Source organism: Protopterus annectens, chromosome 9.part0 (assembly GCF_019279795.1).
Source record: "Protopterus annectens isolate FY-2018-M chromosome 9.part0, PAN1.0, whole genome shotgun sequence".
In the NCBI taxonomy this organism is placed as follows: domain Eukaryota; kingdom Metazoa; phylum Chordata; order Ceratodontiformes; family Protopteridae; genus Protopterus; species Protopterus annectens.
Genome location: NC_056743.1, coordinates 1,268,856,591 through 1,268,874,977, shown reverse-complemented (window position 1 = coordinate 1,268,874,977; position 18,387 = coordinate 1,268,856,591). Strand labels below are relative to the sequence as shown.

The following is an 18,387-nucleotide window of genomic DNA, read 5'->3' as shown; positions in this document are numbered from 1 at the left end:
TTAACTGAGGATGTGCAGCAGGTACTAATGGAGGCAAGAAAGCCTGCTGCTAAAAAATCATATAAATGGAAAAGGTTTTCAAGTTGGTGCCAGCAATGCAACTAGCACCCATTCAGGACTAGTTGTTTTCTGGTTTTACAATATTTGTGTTAGTTACTACCCCATGGCCTATCTTATTCCTCCATCAAGATTCATTTAGCGGCTATTCCAGCATGTCTGCCAATGGATCCTTCTCTTTCAATGCATTTTTATGTCAAAACATTTTTGAAAGGTGTTTTGCATAACAGGTCTCCAATAAAACCAATGGCCTCTCCTTGGGAATCATAATTTTGTGTTATAGATTCTAACACTTGCTCCATTTGAACCAGCTAACCTGGTTGACATGAGTTTCTTAACATGGAAAACAGTTTTACTGATTGATTAGGCCTCTGCAAGAAAAGCATCTGAGTAGCAAGCTATTATGGTGAGTCAAGCTTATCTCATTTTCTACAGAGATAGGGTTTCTTTTGAACTAATCCTTTTTTTATGCCTAAAGTGGCTCCAAGTTTACTTTCAACTAAACTATACACCTTTGATGTCCAGAGACAACTCGGGTATTATCTTGACAGAGATATTCAGATCAATTATTAATTTCTTGTGAAGGTAAGAAGAAGGGACAACATGTGTCAAAACAAACTATATCCAAATAATTGTCTAAGGTTATTACCTTTTGCTATACTCACCACAACAAAACTATTCCAGGCAGGGTCAAGGCCCATTCTACCAGGGCCTTGGTTTCATCTGTGGCTTTTTGGAAAGGATTGGATTCTAGAAGTACCTTAGAAGCTGCAACTTGGTCCTCTGTACATACTTCTGCAAAGCACTATAAGCTTGATTACTTCTCTAGCTCTAGATTAGTATTTGCTGGGAACATTCTCCAGGGGCTCCTGAATTTTTCTTTCAACATCCAAATGTAGTAAGCTAGGGAAATATACCCATACAGCTAAGACTACTGCAGCAGTGATCAACATGATGAACATAGTACAAGTAAACTTACCATAACAGTAGATGTTTGAATGATCATTGCTGCAGTAGCCTTCCTCCCTCCATCCATCCATCTCCCTTATTTTTTGGTGTGTTCTTTATGCCTGGGCATGGACATTTATTTTTTGTTATTGAATTGTACAGGTTATAGGTCACAATAAAGGTGGGAAAAGTTTTGAAATGATTTACTGTGGTCTCATTTTTATATCACAAAAAACTGACATTTTAACAGGGGTGTGTACACTTTTTATATCCACTGTATATCCTTTGCAGCCGGACATAACCCATATGGCTAAGGCAGTGATTATTCAAACATCTATGTTTATGATAAGTGTACTTGCACAACTGTACTTTTGCCACAGCTGGATCAGTTCCAGGAAGATCTCTTCATTCTGCTACCAATTATGAAGGTCTGTACTGGTCCTGCTCAGCTAGTCTGATGCAAAATTTTGCTGTGAAGGGATGCAAGATGCCTGTACCATGATATTGCATTGAAAAGCTATATCCCAGGCTACCATGGCTGATCTGCACAGAGGTTAAGATATGATTTCCTGTTTGTTTATGTACCACATTGCTGTGGTTTTGTTTGTGATCACTTGTAATGGTCCAGGACCCATAGGTGATTGAGAGAGATGATAACATTTATTACTGTAAACATCTGTTTTACACTTTAATGTCCTGGCTTTTTCTTTTTTGTTTAAAAGACTTTGCATATTTATACCGACTAGCATTGGTCCCCAAGCAAAGTTTGAGGAATCTGAAGTTACACCCTGTGCTGGAGCTGGGAAGGAAAACGGAAGACCTAGATTGAGATGAAAATGGTATAGACACCAAATAAGTTCCATTTTCACAAACCTTAAAAGAGGAGTCTGAAATGTCTACTGACAGGTAGCAGTCATTTTTCTCAGGTAGAGCCTGACTACAGGAATAATGAGAATCATGAATGCCATGAATCCTAGTATCCTGGGAAATTCCCTTGGTGAAGCCTTGGTTTGAGTGGAAAAACCCAGGATTATATCTAGCTATAGATCTACTTTTTCCTGTGGAAGAAGAGCTCTTTGGACTGAGGTATCTAGGAGACACTTCAGGAAAACAATCCTCTAAGAAGAAGTCATAAAACACTTTTGGATGTTATCCTGAAAAATCCATTCTCTGTTACTCTCACCCAAGTGAAGATACCTGACACTTTGAAAAAAACTCTAAAAAGATAAGCAAGTCATCTAAATGAGAAAAATGTGACCATCTTGCAGTCTACGGTATACATTCAATGGAGCTAGACATTGTGAATACCCTGGGAGCAGTGAATAGCCCAAAGGGTAATTCAGAGAACTGCAAGAGTGATTCAGACACAAAAAAATGTTAAAAAAATCTGAAATCTAGTGCTATATCTTTTAAATCTGGGGTCACTAAAATCTTAATGGGAGAATGACAGGTAACAGGTTATGAAGGTAAAACATTCTGAACTTTGGAACTTTCACAAACTTGTTTAGAAAGAAAAAAAATAGGACTGGTTTACATAAGGGTTCTTTCTTTGGTACTGGAAACATTAGTGAATAAAAATCTTCTCCTCTCCGAGAAGGAGTGACAGCTTCAATGACCCCCTAGGTTAACAGATGCTAAATGACATGAGGGAAAAAGGAGTTTGATCTGATGGATGAGGAGGTATCCCTGATAAGGAAGAAGAGATTCCCATTGCCATATGTGTCTCTGATGAATCACTCTCTGACCCCATTTGTCTGAGACTATCTACTGCCAAATAGAGAAATGAAGGGCCTGATTTTGAGGAAAAATTAGAAGCTTGCCTGGGTGGGAAAGGGGGGCAGAGTCTACTGGAGATAGTCATTCAGACCTGTTAGAATGTCCTTGTTTCTGGGGCGGGCTCCTTCCTTCTTTTTGTAGCCCCCTTGCTATTGCTTTTTAAAAGTCTGCTTACCAGAAGGTTAGTGTGTCTGCTTCTTTTGCTTCGTGTAAAATGTTGCAGAAGTAGCCATAAAACGCTTGACAAAATTGCAGAAGGGAGTCTGAAAAATCTGAGAAATTCCCTCAATCAACTTCCACCTCTCTTATCAAACTTTTAAGAACTTCTTCAGCAGATGGCCCAAAAACAACATCTCTGTCTAAGGCAGAATTTAAATTTTCAGCTTTAACATCTTCAGGAAGGTTTTGTGTACACAACCAAGCAAACCTTGTCCTGACAGTTCCAGTAGCAGCAGCTCTAGAAGCGGCATCAGCTGAAACATAAGCACATTTCAAGACGTGTTTAGTCATTTGAAACAGAAGTAATAGATTACATAAATATGAGTGTCCTTAGAAGAGGGAAAATAAGTTATAATGCTTCTCATACTCTCAAAGGAAGCAAGTATAAACTTTAACATGTAAGCACAATTAATTCTAAAAATAAGTGTTAAAGAATAACTTTTCCCCAACTCTTTCAAAGGCTTTTACATCCTTATCAGAAGAGAGGGATTAGCAGTAACAGGATTTACCAAATAAATCACTTCTGGATCAGATCTGGGGATAGAAAATAACACTTTTAAGATCAAGGAACTTCATACAATATGTTTGCATTCTTTGGGGCAGCAGGCTGGCTATCAGGCAAGTTACAGGTTATAATACATACACTCTACAATGCTGGAAGAACAGAACGGACTGGAGTAGGTTCTGAAAAATCCACTTGTTATAATATTTCTTTATTGATAGTAGCAAATCACTGAAACAACTGAGTCATTATTCATTCTGGATATGGTTTCAGAAAAATAAAATCCTTCCAAATGACTATCAGAAGACATATACTCCTCAGAATAAGAACCCTAAGAAGAAAAAACACACTTTGTCTCATCACAATCATTTTCTTGTTCAATGTCCTAAACATCCCCAGACAGCAAAGAAATGCCTTTTTTTCTTACCAGAACTGGTAGGGTCAAGAGCTTGAACTACGCCCTAAACTAAGCCCAACAGATCACTCCTGCCCAAAGTAAATGAGACAGGCAAAGATAAATGTCTACCTTTTTTCTTCTTTTTGATAGGAATTATTGAAGAAGCAGACATACGTTTAATAGGCAAAAGCTCCCTAGGGACAAGCATCCCAGTCTAGCTAGGCACAGAAGTGTTTACTGCTACTTCTTCCAAGATTAACAAGACTGGTTCTCCCTTGTTTAGACAGATTTTTTTATAACCCATGTAGATTCCAGAGAAGTTTTCCTCAGGTAGAAAGCAAATGTTTGAGGTGTAATGGGAAAGAAATGGATAATTAAGAACATATTTTCTGTGAAACTAGGGAAATTATTTTTCTGAGCTATGATACAGAATTGTAATTGCCCTAACATAGTGAGGCCTTGCTGTGTCTAATTATGGTGGCTGCCAAAAAAGCAATTACTAGAAAATGGAAATTAAAGTCTAGACTAGCTGTGCTAGAAGTAGTGAATATAATAACACAGATAAAACAAATGGAATTAGGATATTTGGAAAAGGGTAGGAGCAAATTACATACCAACAAATGGGAGTTGTGGGAACAATACATACAGGGGAGGAATGAGGTTTAAAAGAAGGCAGGATTTGAATGAGCTATGTAATGTCTGACCGACAGTGATTGGGTACATTATAAGTAATGCATAATGTTTGCAACTAGAATTATGTCAATGTGGTTTGTGATGTAGAATGCTTGCATTTGGGATTGTGCTATTATAGTTTGTTTTAATTTATATAAATGTATGTTTGCCTATGTCATAACTGATCATTTAATAAAGATGTTTCTTGTTTAAAAAAAAGACTGGTTCTCCCTTGCTTGCTAAGGACACACCAGTAGCCACACAGGATGTGTCCAACTCCCAGTCTATGGTAGCTGTAGGGAGTACGCCAGAGGGAGCCGAGGAAATAGATGAATAGTCTGAGGAGCCAGAAGTGGCCAAAGCAAGAGTCATGCATTTGTACTTGGGGAAAACTAGAAGATCAGTGAAGGGCCAAAGATTGCTTGGAATTTTTTTTTTCTTTTTGTGGTTAGAAGAAGGAAGTAGCCAAAAAATGCCTGAATACCAGAGAAGCCTGGCAGCAGTACTTTGTGAAACCAAAAACACAGTGAAATGCACTTTAAACAGCCTCTAAAGTAATTTAACAGAACATTTAGGCACTAAAAAAACAGTTTTAACTGTTTTAACAACTTGTTTCATTACAAGTACTAAAATGTGACTAAATGTCATGTAACAGACTATAGAAAATGCTTCCTAGCTTAAAAGTAATACTTTAACACAAAGAAATTAACTTTCTGTTATAAAATGAGATGCAGAAGGTTTTTTTTTACTGCAAAGGGAACTTTTCTGCCTAGCAATCAAGAAGCAGCTGATTGTCAATCCTCAAAAGACCACGAAATGAGTGTACTTCAGCAGCAGGAAAATTCTGAAAGTTTTGGCACCCAGTCCACTCTTTCCTTCAGCTCTTCTCAAGCTAGCTAATGGTTTGGGCATGTGGAAGGTGCCAATAAGCTTTGCTAGCTGGAAATCATTCTATGTTGTGCAACTTATAAACAAAGGTATGGCATCTAGTTCCAAGGAGGTCATTATTCCACTGTATTCGGTATTCATCATAAATATCATTATATAAATACTATTCCCCTTTGGTATGTAACTAACTACACAAACAGTAACTGGAATGGCCACAAAAGTTCCTCACTAAAAGAATACAGGGCGTGAGTAATATGGGGTCTATATTACCATATCAAATGGTAAAAATGTTTGAATGTTCACATGAGCGAAAATGTACAAAAACAAACTTGTTTTTTTTTGGGTCAAGGTACAGTGAGGATTGGAATATTTGCCCTTTCCTTCCTGTAGTGCGACCTTGGAGTTGGAATATATATTTAGCTGGGGGTGTGGGGGTGCAGCACCCCACAATAGCAAGTTCGTTTTCATACGTTTTCGCTCATGTGAGCTTTCAACATTTTTACCATTCAATATGGTAATATAGACCCAGTAATACGTCCTGTGCTGACCACCTCAAGGCCCTACCTCTGTATTCTGTCTGCTACAGGCTGTTAAGGGGAGATCTACGCTTAGCATAAAGGCATTGTCAGACATCGCCCTGATGGACCTCCTGCAGATCCGCAAAACAAACAGCACCAGAATTACTTGTTTTAAATACTTAAACCTTGCCTGTGATGTAAATAGGACCTGCTAGAGAGACAGGAATGTATCCCAAAGACTACCCCTTCTCTGGAACATGCCCATCATTCATGTGAAGCAGAGTTCCTCCCTAACCCAGTTCAAGTGTAACTTGGACAACTAGATGGGGAACAGGAAATTCATCTCTACTTTGGCATGTATGTTTTTAACAGATACTGACAGCCTGTAAATGGTTCATCTCCCAGGTCCCTGCTTGTAAATATTTCATCTCCCAAGCCCCTGCTTACACTTATCTACTGTACCAGATCTTGTTAGAGATTTGGGATGCATGACTAGGCTTAAAAAGGGCTTTGTGGTCGTTAGCGTAGCACACACCTATGAACCGGAGTGGATAAAGTACACAATTGCTTAAAATACACAATGAATTTCTAGGAAAATACATTTCATTGAATTACCTTCCCTAAATATTGCTTAAAATTCATCAGTACATTTACTTAGTGGAATACTAACGTGGTTACAGCCAGTAAACAAAGACATTTGCTCTCCTAACTACTAGAAGGATGACACCATTTCACTGCATACACTTATTTATCACCAACCAGAAGTATAAAGCTGTCTTACTGTACATCTTTCTTACAGAATGGCGCAATTAGTCAACTTGCAAAAGTACCTTTCTATAAAGAGGATGGCTGCTAGAATGACAGAGGAGAGGTAATCCAAACAGTCATTCAAGATACATGGTGTAGGACTTACACAGAAAGGGGAGGGAAAGGAGTGGATAGATGGGACTAGAATGTTAAAGTCACTGAAAGGGAGACTAGATAGTCTAATGTTCTCCTTCCTTCAAGAAAGTGTAATGTAAGGTAATCCCATTGCATGGCTATATCGTACTTAGACAAAGTTTTTTTTTTAATCTGGGTTACTGAGGAAAAATATATTTTCAAACAATCAAGATCAGCAGCTTGTATTTCAACCCATGTGTACAAAGACAGAATGTGCACACACTACCCAGACAGTATTCAAGGCTAGGACCTGTCCACAAACTTTCTAAGCAGCCCTAACCACTGTGCCACCATATCCTCCAGATTTTTTGTTAGCAAGTGCATTTTTATTAACGTCTTTTCATTCATCCTAAATTGTTACACATTTTGCTGCGTCTAATTTTGCAAGGTAGTGCATTAGGTGCTATAATACCAACAAAATGTTATATGCCATATCACTTTTACAAAACTGAAAAACACACCACACTGTATATTGCTGATCTCACCATGAATCCGCAGCATAAAATTCTCCCACTGTTACTGCTACAATGGGAAAGTGCCTCAGAAAACTGCTTTACCAAACAGTATAGAAAGAAAAGTTGAGATCAAAGGAGAAACTCAAAGCTGCCATTACAGATTTTTAGATACTTCCTGTAAATTAACAAAACAAAATGTTGGCAGACATCATTATGCATCTTAAAAGTCACAGAAGGTTAGGCTATGGAAAACAACACTATATTGTGATAATGTAAGGGAAAAGTCAGGAAAGGACAGAGAATAGCATCAGGCAAACTATAAGGGTTAGGCTATGGACAAACAATACTATATTGTGATAATGTAAGGGAAAAGTCAGGAAAGGACAGAGAATAGCATCAGGCAAACTATAAGGGTTAGGCTATGGAAAAACAACACTATATTGTGATCATGTAAGGGAAAAGTCAGGAAAGGACAGAGAATAGCATCAGGCACATTATAAGGCGCAAGCATACCTCTCAACTGTACAGTTTTTTGCAGAATGTCCAGATTTTTGCCTCATATTTTCCATTTTTCATAAAATTGTGATTTTTCTGGCAAATTAGTGGCAAGTCAATTAAGTCATTAAAGCCTGAAGGTAGAAAATAATGACAGACATTTGAATTTCAGACTTCATACCCTTCAGAAAATTCATGCTAATGCAAACCCTGCTATTCTGTTAACTTTCTAAGTTTGTAAGAGCAAAACTTAAAAATTGTCTCTATTTTTGAGCCTTTGTCCCCCTTTTATTGATGGCTTTGTCCAGATTTCTTGCTGTAAGTGGTTGAGAGGTATGGGTGCAGGGGAGGCATTCAGGGCAATCTTGTAAGAAATGAGAAGGGATCTTTTAAAGTAATACTAAGATTATGGAAAAGTGAAAGCAGTTGAAAGCAGAGAAAAGGAACATGTGGAACAGTAAACAAAAGTCTACTAAACACAACTTCATTTTCTGTATACGATGCACAAACCTTTTGTCAGCATATAGTAATCATTTACCCATAATCAGACAACACTGCAGTTCTGAAACCTGAATGCCATATTTATTCCTAACACCACACAGAATGTTCTGTATTCACTTTTATGATGGAATTGAAAGATTTGGACACACATACACACACACACATGCCCGTACACACTCTTACACTTTCTCTTTCTGCATTTCTGTGAATGATTAGAAAATGATTGCACCTAAATATAAGAATTGATGGCTAATAATGCTTATTCAAAGCTGGTGGGAGTGGGTTCATTTCTGAGTCATTTGAAAATTGGTGCTAAACTACTAAAGTAATGTAGGAGCACACCCCCTTACTTGTGTGACTCATACATAAAAAGACACTGCTGTCTGTATTTAAGAACATGAAAATAATGTCTTTGATTAGTCTGAGAGCAGCATATCTACTTGCCAAATAAAGTAAAATGAGCAGAAACGGCTAACAGGGGGTATTACTTAACCTGCTATAAACTGCTTTAATGCTGACTGGTCATATACCTAATAATGGGAGTAGGGTGTTACATTTGAATTGTATGTGCTGTTTTATGCCTTGTGTCCTGAAAAATTATCTTGAAATCAGCTTGCATATTTAGTAACAAGGAATTTGTTCTTAGAACCTATGCAATTATCCATATTTACTTGTTTCCCTTTGGACTATCAATGCTCTGCAGCTGGTATTGGTGGTATATTTATTGGTTAATTACACTTATAGTGACATTGTCACTATGTCAGTGAAGGTACAAGCGGCCATGAAACGGTACAAACTGCAAGCATATTTATAAGTCATTACCTTCATTTAACAGCAATCAAAAAGCAAATCAAGTGTAATTGTTCCATCACATTTGTTATTGATATCATTATGTGCAGTGCTCCTTAAAATGCAACATCCTCACCATAACACTGACTGCCCCTATATGTAACCAGTGTCACAATTCCCATAGCCTCACCGTAACACTGACTGCCCCTATATGTAACCAGTGTCACAATCCCTATAGCCTCACCATAACACTGACTGCCCCTATATGTAACCAGTGTCACAATTCCCATAGTCTCACCATAACACTGACTGCCCTATATGTAACCAGTGTCACTATTTCCATAGCCTCACCATAACACTGACTGCCCCTATATGTAACCAGTGTCACAATTCCCATAGCCCAAGTTGCCATTCATGTCCAGTAATAATTTCACAGATTCAGTGCCCATCTCAGCTCACAACCCCTTCAGTCCCCACACCATTTCCTCCACAGTAACCATCAACTTCATTATCTATTGCCTCTTACTAGACTCTTGGTATAAGTTGCTCATCTCCACTTACTATTCTCACAGTGTAGTTTCTATTATCAGTGTCTCTCCCCCAGCCCCAATATTTGTTGTTAATCATGCACCTCTCAGCCCCAGTATACATAATTCTACTCAGTATTCTGCACCTGTTCACTGCTCCTGTCACCAGTTGCTGTCTTACAGCCCTAAAGCATATTCTGCTCACTTCCTTGTGGTCCCATAATCCATTCTATTGACAGCCCCTCAGATGGAGTAATTTTGTCAAGGCTATAAATATCATATTCACTAGCATAGATGTTTTCATACAGAAGGCTTTGTAGAAGAAATCCATTAAAATTGTGGTTGGTTTGCTGAAGCTGAGTGAATGTACCTGTACATATGATTTTTTTATTTGTGGTGATGTTTTCTGAAGTAATTTTCATAGTAGGAATGCATTCTGCTTTCTTTAAGATCCAAAATTGGATAAGGGAATATCAAAAACTAACTAAATGTATGTATTAGTACTAGTGTCTTTTGTCACTACAGGCTTTTGCCTTTAGCTCGAGGGCATGCAACTTGCAGAGTTAGAGAATTTGATAGCAACCCCCCATCAAGGCATGCAGAGAGGGTTGGACTGTTTTGGGTGATTTGGTATTTTAGCTGATATGTGCTTAACAGTATTTTTATTTACTTTGATGTAAGCACATGCAACTTTCATTATGCACTGTTATAAGATTTTACTATTGTGTGCTTGATGTTACGGCTTCTATGCCATGTTGTTGAAGTTCACTCCTGAATACTATTTTCCTACTGACTTTTCCCAAGTCCCGGCATCCTTCCTAGTCATTGTCATACAGTTGTAGCATTCACCTCCTTTTATACCCAAGAGTCCCTGTATTCACAGTCATATTCCCACTATCCCATTATCCATCTCAACTTACTTACTTTTCTATACAATTTCTTTTCTTTCCCAGGGACTTTCCCCACAGGCCTATTTCTCTACTATTCATCCCAACTTATATTCTATGCAAAGTTTCCCTTCAAAGTTACTGTCCTACAGCCCTAATACCACTTCCCATTCTCTGCCCCAAAGACCCAGTATCTATTTTCCTGCAAAATAAATGCCAAACAGAAGGGGTTGATTATAGCACAGATCCTGTGGCCCCACACTCATTACAATTTTCCATACAAAGAATGTACCAGCCACTTTCGCAATCTGGAGTCCATTGGATAGCCAATTTGCAATCCAGCAGATGAGACAGGAGTTTATATTAAGATTGTCTAATTTTTCAATAATTCCAGCATGCTAAATAGTATTAAAAGTTTGGGTAAATCAAGATAAGCAGTGTGCACAGTTTAAGCAAAGACTGAGATAACGCATACCTGGAACTGATAAAAATGCAACTTGGTAGGTTGCCTGCTCCAATGAAAGTATTATTTTTAGACATTTACTGGGATTCTACAACTTGTTCCAAGGTAATTTTAGGGGAAAATTAATATTCAGGAACACTGGAGGCTGCCACAAGGGTAGGTGGGGTAAAGTGAGCACCAAATTTGTCTGCTAGTATATTTTTTTATATCCGTGGGATCAGAGTGTGCAGTATTATTATGGATGCGTTCAGTGCATTATTACACACTATTCTTTACTTTTTTGACACAACTGAAGAAAGACTTGTAGTTTCCTTTGGTACTTGTGGCAAATATATGTTCACATTCTGCTTTACAGTTTACAATAGTGCTTTTAAGTTCCTTGCTGTCATATTTCAGTGTGGTCTTGAGGCTGGGGGATGGAAATTTCTTGCAACATTTCATTACTTCCCTTTTTTTGTTATGCAATTAATTTATACTGGAATTCCACCACAGAGGTTTATTCCTGAATTTACCATTATATTTAGGGTGATTGGATGCTAACTTTATTATGGATCTGTTTAGCTGGAAGTGAATGTCGCAGCCCTATAATTTGGGTCTACTTAATTGCTGACAATTTTGCATATGTATTCTACAAGCTGAGATAGATTTGCTCAGGAAAAGTCCCTAAAGATGTTTCATTTGTTGTTGTGATAATACAACTAGGCCTGACAGAGTAGATGACCAATTTGTGCTCAGATGTAACCAGGGATGAGGAGATCTGGAGTGAGGCATAGGCAGGCACTAGGTTGTTAAGGACCAGGTCAAGGATGTTAGAGCCTCTAGTAGGTAATTTTACAATTTGCTCAGGTACATTGGTATTAACAAAGTCTGGGAAGCACTGACCATAAATATTTTTAGAGATACCAAGTATTTCAATCAATGCTTGGATAAGTGAATTCCCGTAGCAAGAAGGTATTTGGTTTGATACTTAATGCCTCAACAGTGTTAAGGTAATTTCCATGATCTTTGATGGACACTGATGGGGGCCTATAGCTAGCAATGAAGTAACAGTTGAATCTGTTAAGGGCAATTTGAATCTCCAGGGGCTCCAAGTAAGAGTCATGGGTCAGTTGATATGAGGTAATGTTATTTCTAAAAAATACAGATACTCCCCAAAGTTGCATAAGGATCTGAAGGCATGAGTGGTGCTAGACCTCACTTTCACATTTAGCAGTTTTACTCTTCCTCATTCATGTGTGCACAGTATCCTCATCTATTCCCACCACTACCACAGTAAATTCCTCTCACTAGTCACAGCCTGATCATTTTTCTCCAAGTACCTCCCCAGTCACAATGTGTGTTAACATTGTCTTCACTGTGACATTTTAGTTACTCTGTCCAGTGTCCTAGCACCTGTTCCTGTCAGTATTACCACAGTCAAAGTCTTCAGACCTAGACAGTGTCTACAATCTCAGATTCATGTTTAGTGACTGCCTGCTGATGTTCCATTCACACTCTCAGCTTTAGCCACAGCTGCAAACCTACTGAGTCTTGGTTTCTAATCTCCATTCACAGAGTATGCAGTTCCAGCACCTTCTCCATGTATGCACCCTCTAGCCCTAGTATACATTCACAGTAGTTACATTTATCAAGTACTCAGTGCCAGTCACTACTTCACATTCCTATTGTCCACATTTATTTAGTTCTATAGTTTTAGTATCAGTACCTATTCACAGGGCTTCCCTATAACTCCTTGAGACAAAACTGCTAAATGTGTAAGACGCATGGCAGTGTTAACTCAAGAACATAACCGTTAAATCCTATATGAGAGAAACACAGATCTTCAGAAACCACTAAAAAGCATTCACCACTCTCTAATACTTAAATAGTACTGACTCTGTGAAAGAGCAAAAGGCATATATTTCTGTTCTGCTGCTTAGCCCTACTAGTGCAATCTTACTCTACAGACTAACACTGTGGGCAATAAGACACCTGAGCAAAATACAATCTGAGCAAAAATTCAGGCAAAAGATTATAGGGATATGTCTCATGAGGACTTAAGATGAAACCTTCATAATTCCAAATAATCCCAGTGATACTCAGTGGTACTGCCCTATACTCCCCTCCCCCAGCTATGGTCATATTTCCCATTTCCTATATTTTTTTTTCCTAGAAAGAACTCTACTGCAGCAGTCTGCACATACAGTTTCATCCACATTTTCAGTATGTAGACAACATTCCCAGCCTTGATACCAATGCAGTCTGGCCCTGATGCCGGTATCCTGTTCCAGGAACCACCACAGTAGCTGCATTATGCACCCCACATTCAATACTATGCAAAATTCTATATTTTACAAAAAATACTGGCTTACAGTAATAACCCCTCCCCCATCCTTCCTTCCTTTCCAGGTCATTAGTTGTACAGTGGTTGGTGTCCTGCTCAGCAAGGGCATGTATATATTCTATTTTATGTGCTATACTACTTATGTAATAACATTTTCATTGCTGTTATAGCTCTGATATTGTGTGCTATTTACATTTTCTGTATTTTGTGTTACATTTCTAATATAATTTTATATGAATGTCCTTATTATTTTATTAATACCACGTTTCTGGAGCTTTTATCATTGGGTCTTCTCTGAAAATGGAATTTGCCCAGTAAGGCTGATCAACAAAATAAACAGATGAGATAGAAAGATAGATAGCTATATAGACAGAAAGATATATAGACACATTGACTGAGAGATAAGTAAGTATATAGATAAAAATGTTTCCACACACATTACTGGTGTGTAGCATCTCACTATCTGTGACATTTAACTACTGCCCAAATTCTAGTACCAGTACACAGTTACCACCATAAAGATTTTATTATCCAGACTAAGTTACTGTCTCTTACACAGCCACAGTACCCACATTCACTCATTAAGCCACATTACCAAGGTATCAGCAGTCATTTCACTGCCACAGTATCAGTATCCAGTGTAATCTTAGCACGCTGTATTTTAATAATCAGGTGTTCACACATGAACATTCAGTTTTTCTTTGTACGGGGAAACTTGAGAGCACAAGAAAGTTAAGCAGCTTGCTTAGGATTCCACACTGTGCAAGAGGAAGATGATAAGATTCAAACTCTGTCTCTAGCTTTGCAGACCAGCACCCTAACCACTACACTGTACTGCCATATAAACCATATAAATTACCAAGTCTCACTACCCAGTCACTCCACAAACCCCTTGGTATGAGCTCAAAGTGAATGCCCTATGCTGTCCTAGTATTTGTGCCTTATCACTCTACCACACATAGCTCTCAGCTACTTAGTATAAGAATTCTGAACAAAGCCAAAAATAACAGGGAGGAACAAAGGCCCAAAATCAGAGACAGATTTTAAATATTGCTCTTGTAAACTTAAAAAAAAGTTGCTAGAGTAACAGATTTTACATTAGCATGAATTTTCTGGAGAACATAAAGTCCGAAACCCAGATGTCTATCATTATTTAGTGACTTCGGTCCTCAAATATTTTGCCAAAAAAAAATAATATTTTAAGAGTTAAGACTGAATATATTAGACATACATCTGGACGTTCTTTGAAATTCTGGACATATTGTTTCAGTTTTACATCCAGTCATACGTGCACACTACATATCTGTATCCAGTCATTGTTCTATTTATCTCAGTATCCCTATTTCACATTGTCTCAGTAAGCATGCATGTTAATCACGCTGTCTCACTATCCACACTATAACTCTGCCTTTTGTGTCCTAATACCCACACCCAGTCAGTCCACACACAATCCCAGAAGCAGGAGTCACATCAAAGTCTTACAGTTCAATTTCTGCACCTTTGTGCAGATGGCCCATATGCACACATATTCACTGCCGTAAACAATTACACTGTCCATGTCATGTCACTAAAATTTCCATACATGCACACTACGTCAGTTCCTCACTTATCTAGGACACATTCCACATGACTGCTATAGAAAGTTCAGTATCATTCACTTAGCTACTTCCATACATTTGTCTTAGTATGCAGACAATTATTTCTCTATGCAGTCCCCATCCCAGTTAATTGCATCAAGAAACCCCAATATCCACATGAAGTCACTGTCTCGCACATCTCAGTGTGTATAAGTCAGTATACCACACATTCTATATAACACAGAACCAGTACTCATGCCACACCACATCTGACAGCAACATGTTAGTGTCTTTACAGAATCCCTAAATAATTCCACCACTCATTCCCAGCTATTGTCCGCCTCATATTCCTACTGTACACAGCCATCATTACAGTTTTCCTGCTGAATGCATATATTCATTATATGAGCTCACTTTTAGTGTCCAAATGCACTGTTTCTGTGTGAGTACTCACATCCTAGAAGTAACGGCACTGTTACTGTATCCATTCCTAGTTGTTTTATTGCCCTTCCCCAGCTTATTGCCCACTTCCTGTATAACCTTACATTATATTACTATTCACTATTAGTCGCAATCTTTCTATTTTATCTTTATATAATAATTCTAATTAATACTGGCTGCTGTGCTCCAGGTGTCTATCTTCACTCATCATGCATTCCTTAAACTTACGTTATCTTGTCACAGATACTACTGCAGTACTGTCATACCTGTCTTCCAGTATTCAGCATCATTCTTTCACTCTCTTACATGGGTTCAATCAAATTTCCATTCCCCCCAGCATTATTTTATTAGACATTTTTCTCTGTATTATGTTTTACTTATTGTTTTCTATTTGAACTGCATTGCCTGTCTCTGTACCTTTTTTCAGCACTGGCTTTCATATGTGCTTCCTTGTTTTAGAAATGTCTTACCTTGTGCCAGAGTCCCTGTAATAAAGCCAAAGAAACACTGGAGAGCTTTTAGAAGTTGGTTTCTGCATCCCTTTCTGTAGTTACTCATGGTCCTGACTTCTGCGTTAGCTTGTGCTGAAGTGATCTTGTTCACACTTGTCTGTATAATTTATCCCAAGGTGTGCACTGAGCGTCCTTCCTTGTTGGTGTAGGACTTCCACTGAGTATGGTTTCACAGTGGAATTACACTGCTGACTGCCTGCAGCTAGTTTTTGTTTCTCCTTGATGCAGAGGTTCAAGGTTTCCTTTTGGGTAACGGTTTATGCATCCCTTTTATTCTGCGTCAATTCAGAAACATCAGTTTCTCAGTTCATCTCCTTTCCCATGGTATTACTTCCTTCTTAGCACAATTATTTTCATAACATTTGCATTTTTTGATGCTTTTTAACACATTCTTTTATTCACTAGTTTGTTACCCAGGACCACTCACTCCTGGAGTTCTAACAAGTGATAATGGGTAAAACTACAGCCCCTCACTTCTAGTTCCAGTCAAACTTTTTTGATAAAACAGAAGCACTTTAGGTATCTGTCCTTTATTACAATCTTGTATCATTCATTAGTGTAATACTGCAGCCAGCTGCAAGCTGTGTGTGCAGTTCTGAGTCTCCAGTTTCACATTCATTGACTTCAGTTTCTCTTCTTAAGTGAATTTTCTGGCCCATCCCCTTGTACTTCCAAGTTATTCTATCAAACACCAGCTTCCTATCTGCTGCTACATGGAGGGCCATAATCATATAGGTTGTTATGGAAACCACCACTACTTTGACCACTGTCTACCACAATAATTAAGACAAGTAGCTAGAAAAGCCAAATGGGAAAATAATAGCTTGCATCACCACAGAAAACACTGGATGCAAAATACGTTCGTGAAAAGCCAGAAGCAATGATTATAATCTGATATATTTCATGCAGACATCATTTATTTTATGGTTCCTGCCTTTGTTTTCCTCAACCACATTTGTTGCTTTCAGCTGAATGAGCAAAGTTGGTATCTTACTTGGTGTTCTTGCAACTTTCTAAACTTTTACTGTGATGAAGAATCAAAGTGCAGTAAGACAATGTGATCTAGCGTACTTTGTAAGGGCACTCTGATTCGGGAATTTACTTAGACTGAAGAAAGTGAGGATCTCACTGGCACAGCAGAACTAAATGCGATCAGTACCTTTTCAGAATTTCCTGACATGTTTTCTTAATATCATTACACAGCATAAATGTTTGACTGGTGCTGAAACTCTATAAGATATTTTTGCATGTATTACAGTTTTCCTACAGGAGTTGCCATCTCTGTGCACAGCTTGACCTATCCTACTGTTGTTACAGTTGTGTACTGTCAGCACATTATGCATCCTTTCTAGAGTACACTGCTTTAAGAAACTCTCTAGTCTCTTGGCATGTCTTGTATTGTAGCTATAATTACTAGTCACTGTATAATTCTTTGTAGTATTATAAGAAAATGCTCATGATACCAGTTTTGCCACCTTCCATGTTAATATAATGGCTAGAAATAAATATAATGACTAATCAATCTAGAATTACACTTTTGCTGTCAGCTAAAACTTATCTGTGTCAGACATATTCCACCATCTATTTTTTTTAATTATTCTCCTTCTTATGTAGTAAGAATATATGTAGGTCTTGGCCTGAAAGTAGTTTGTTCTGTGAATTTACTATATCCTTTCAGGTTACAAAAGGACATGTTTTTGATGCAAGAACTCCATCGTTTTACATGTGTAAGGTGTTGATAAGAAATGAGGATGCTGTTAACTAATACTGTTAACTGCCAAATTACAACAAAAAAGCAAATGTTATGAGGCTACATTTGTTAGCAGAATATGGGTTTGTAACTTGAACTTTTCAATATTTCTATCCTAATTTTCCATCATGGGATAGCAGATCAGCTTTCTCAAAGTACTTTTTTTTCCCTTAAAGACTGTGAAGAAGGAGAGCTTCTAAGTGCTTCCTGTGTGGTATTAAGCAGTGTTCTTAAGCGCTGCCATAGAAACAAATGAAAAGGTTCAAAAAGAACTTTTAATAGCTAATTCATCAGCAGTGCTTTTAAGGCTTTTTTTTCCATACAGCGAAAGCAGATAGAACAAGCACTAGACAGTAGAGCTAAGCATCCCCCAGAGTGTTAATGCAGAGGAAGGTGATTCTGAGATGTGGGTGCCCCTCCCCAGAACCAAAGAGTAAGAAGAGATAGATCTGACACGTAAAACAGCTTAGCAATAGACTCCGAAGTAGAGTGGATCTGTGAATAGGGGGATGGAAGACAGGTGGAAAAGGAAAAAATAGTGGAGCAGAATGGACAGCAACAGGTGGTGAAGAGGGGAAGAAACAGGTGCTCTAAGTATGTGTTGTTGATTTGGCTAAGGCACATCTGGAGTGATGGGTTTGTGCAACTTGTAGAATGTTAAGGGCAATGTAAGGAAGATTCCCTAGTGCTAAAGATAAGGAACAGGCAGGATGCTTCTGGCAGGGAAGGGGGAGTTACTGATAGGGAT

At 38.2% G+C, this 18,387-nt stretch overlaps 1 protein-coding gene across 1 annotated transcript in view; it reads right to left on the bottom strand.

Moving 5' to 3' along the window:
- KCNIP3 (potassium voltage-gated channel interacting protein 3) overlaps positions 1-16,421 on the bottom strand; it is a 1,359,129-nt gene extending 1,342,708 nt beyond the window's left edge. The window contains exon 1 of the mRNA XM_044084193.1: positions 15,848-16,421. Within this exon, the coding sequence (XP_043940128.1) occupies positions 15,848-15,935 (88 nt within the window). The 5' untranslated portion in view covers positions 15,936-16,421. The remainder of the gene's footprint in view (positions 1-15,847) is intronic.
- Between the last annotated feature and the right edge of the window lie 1,966 nt (positions 16,422-18,387).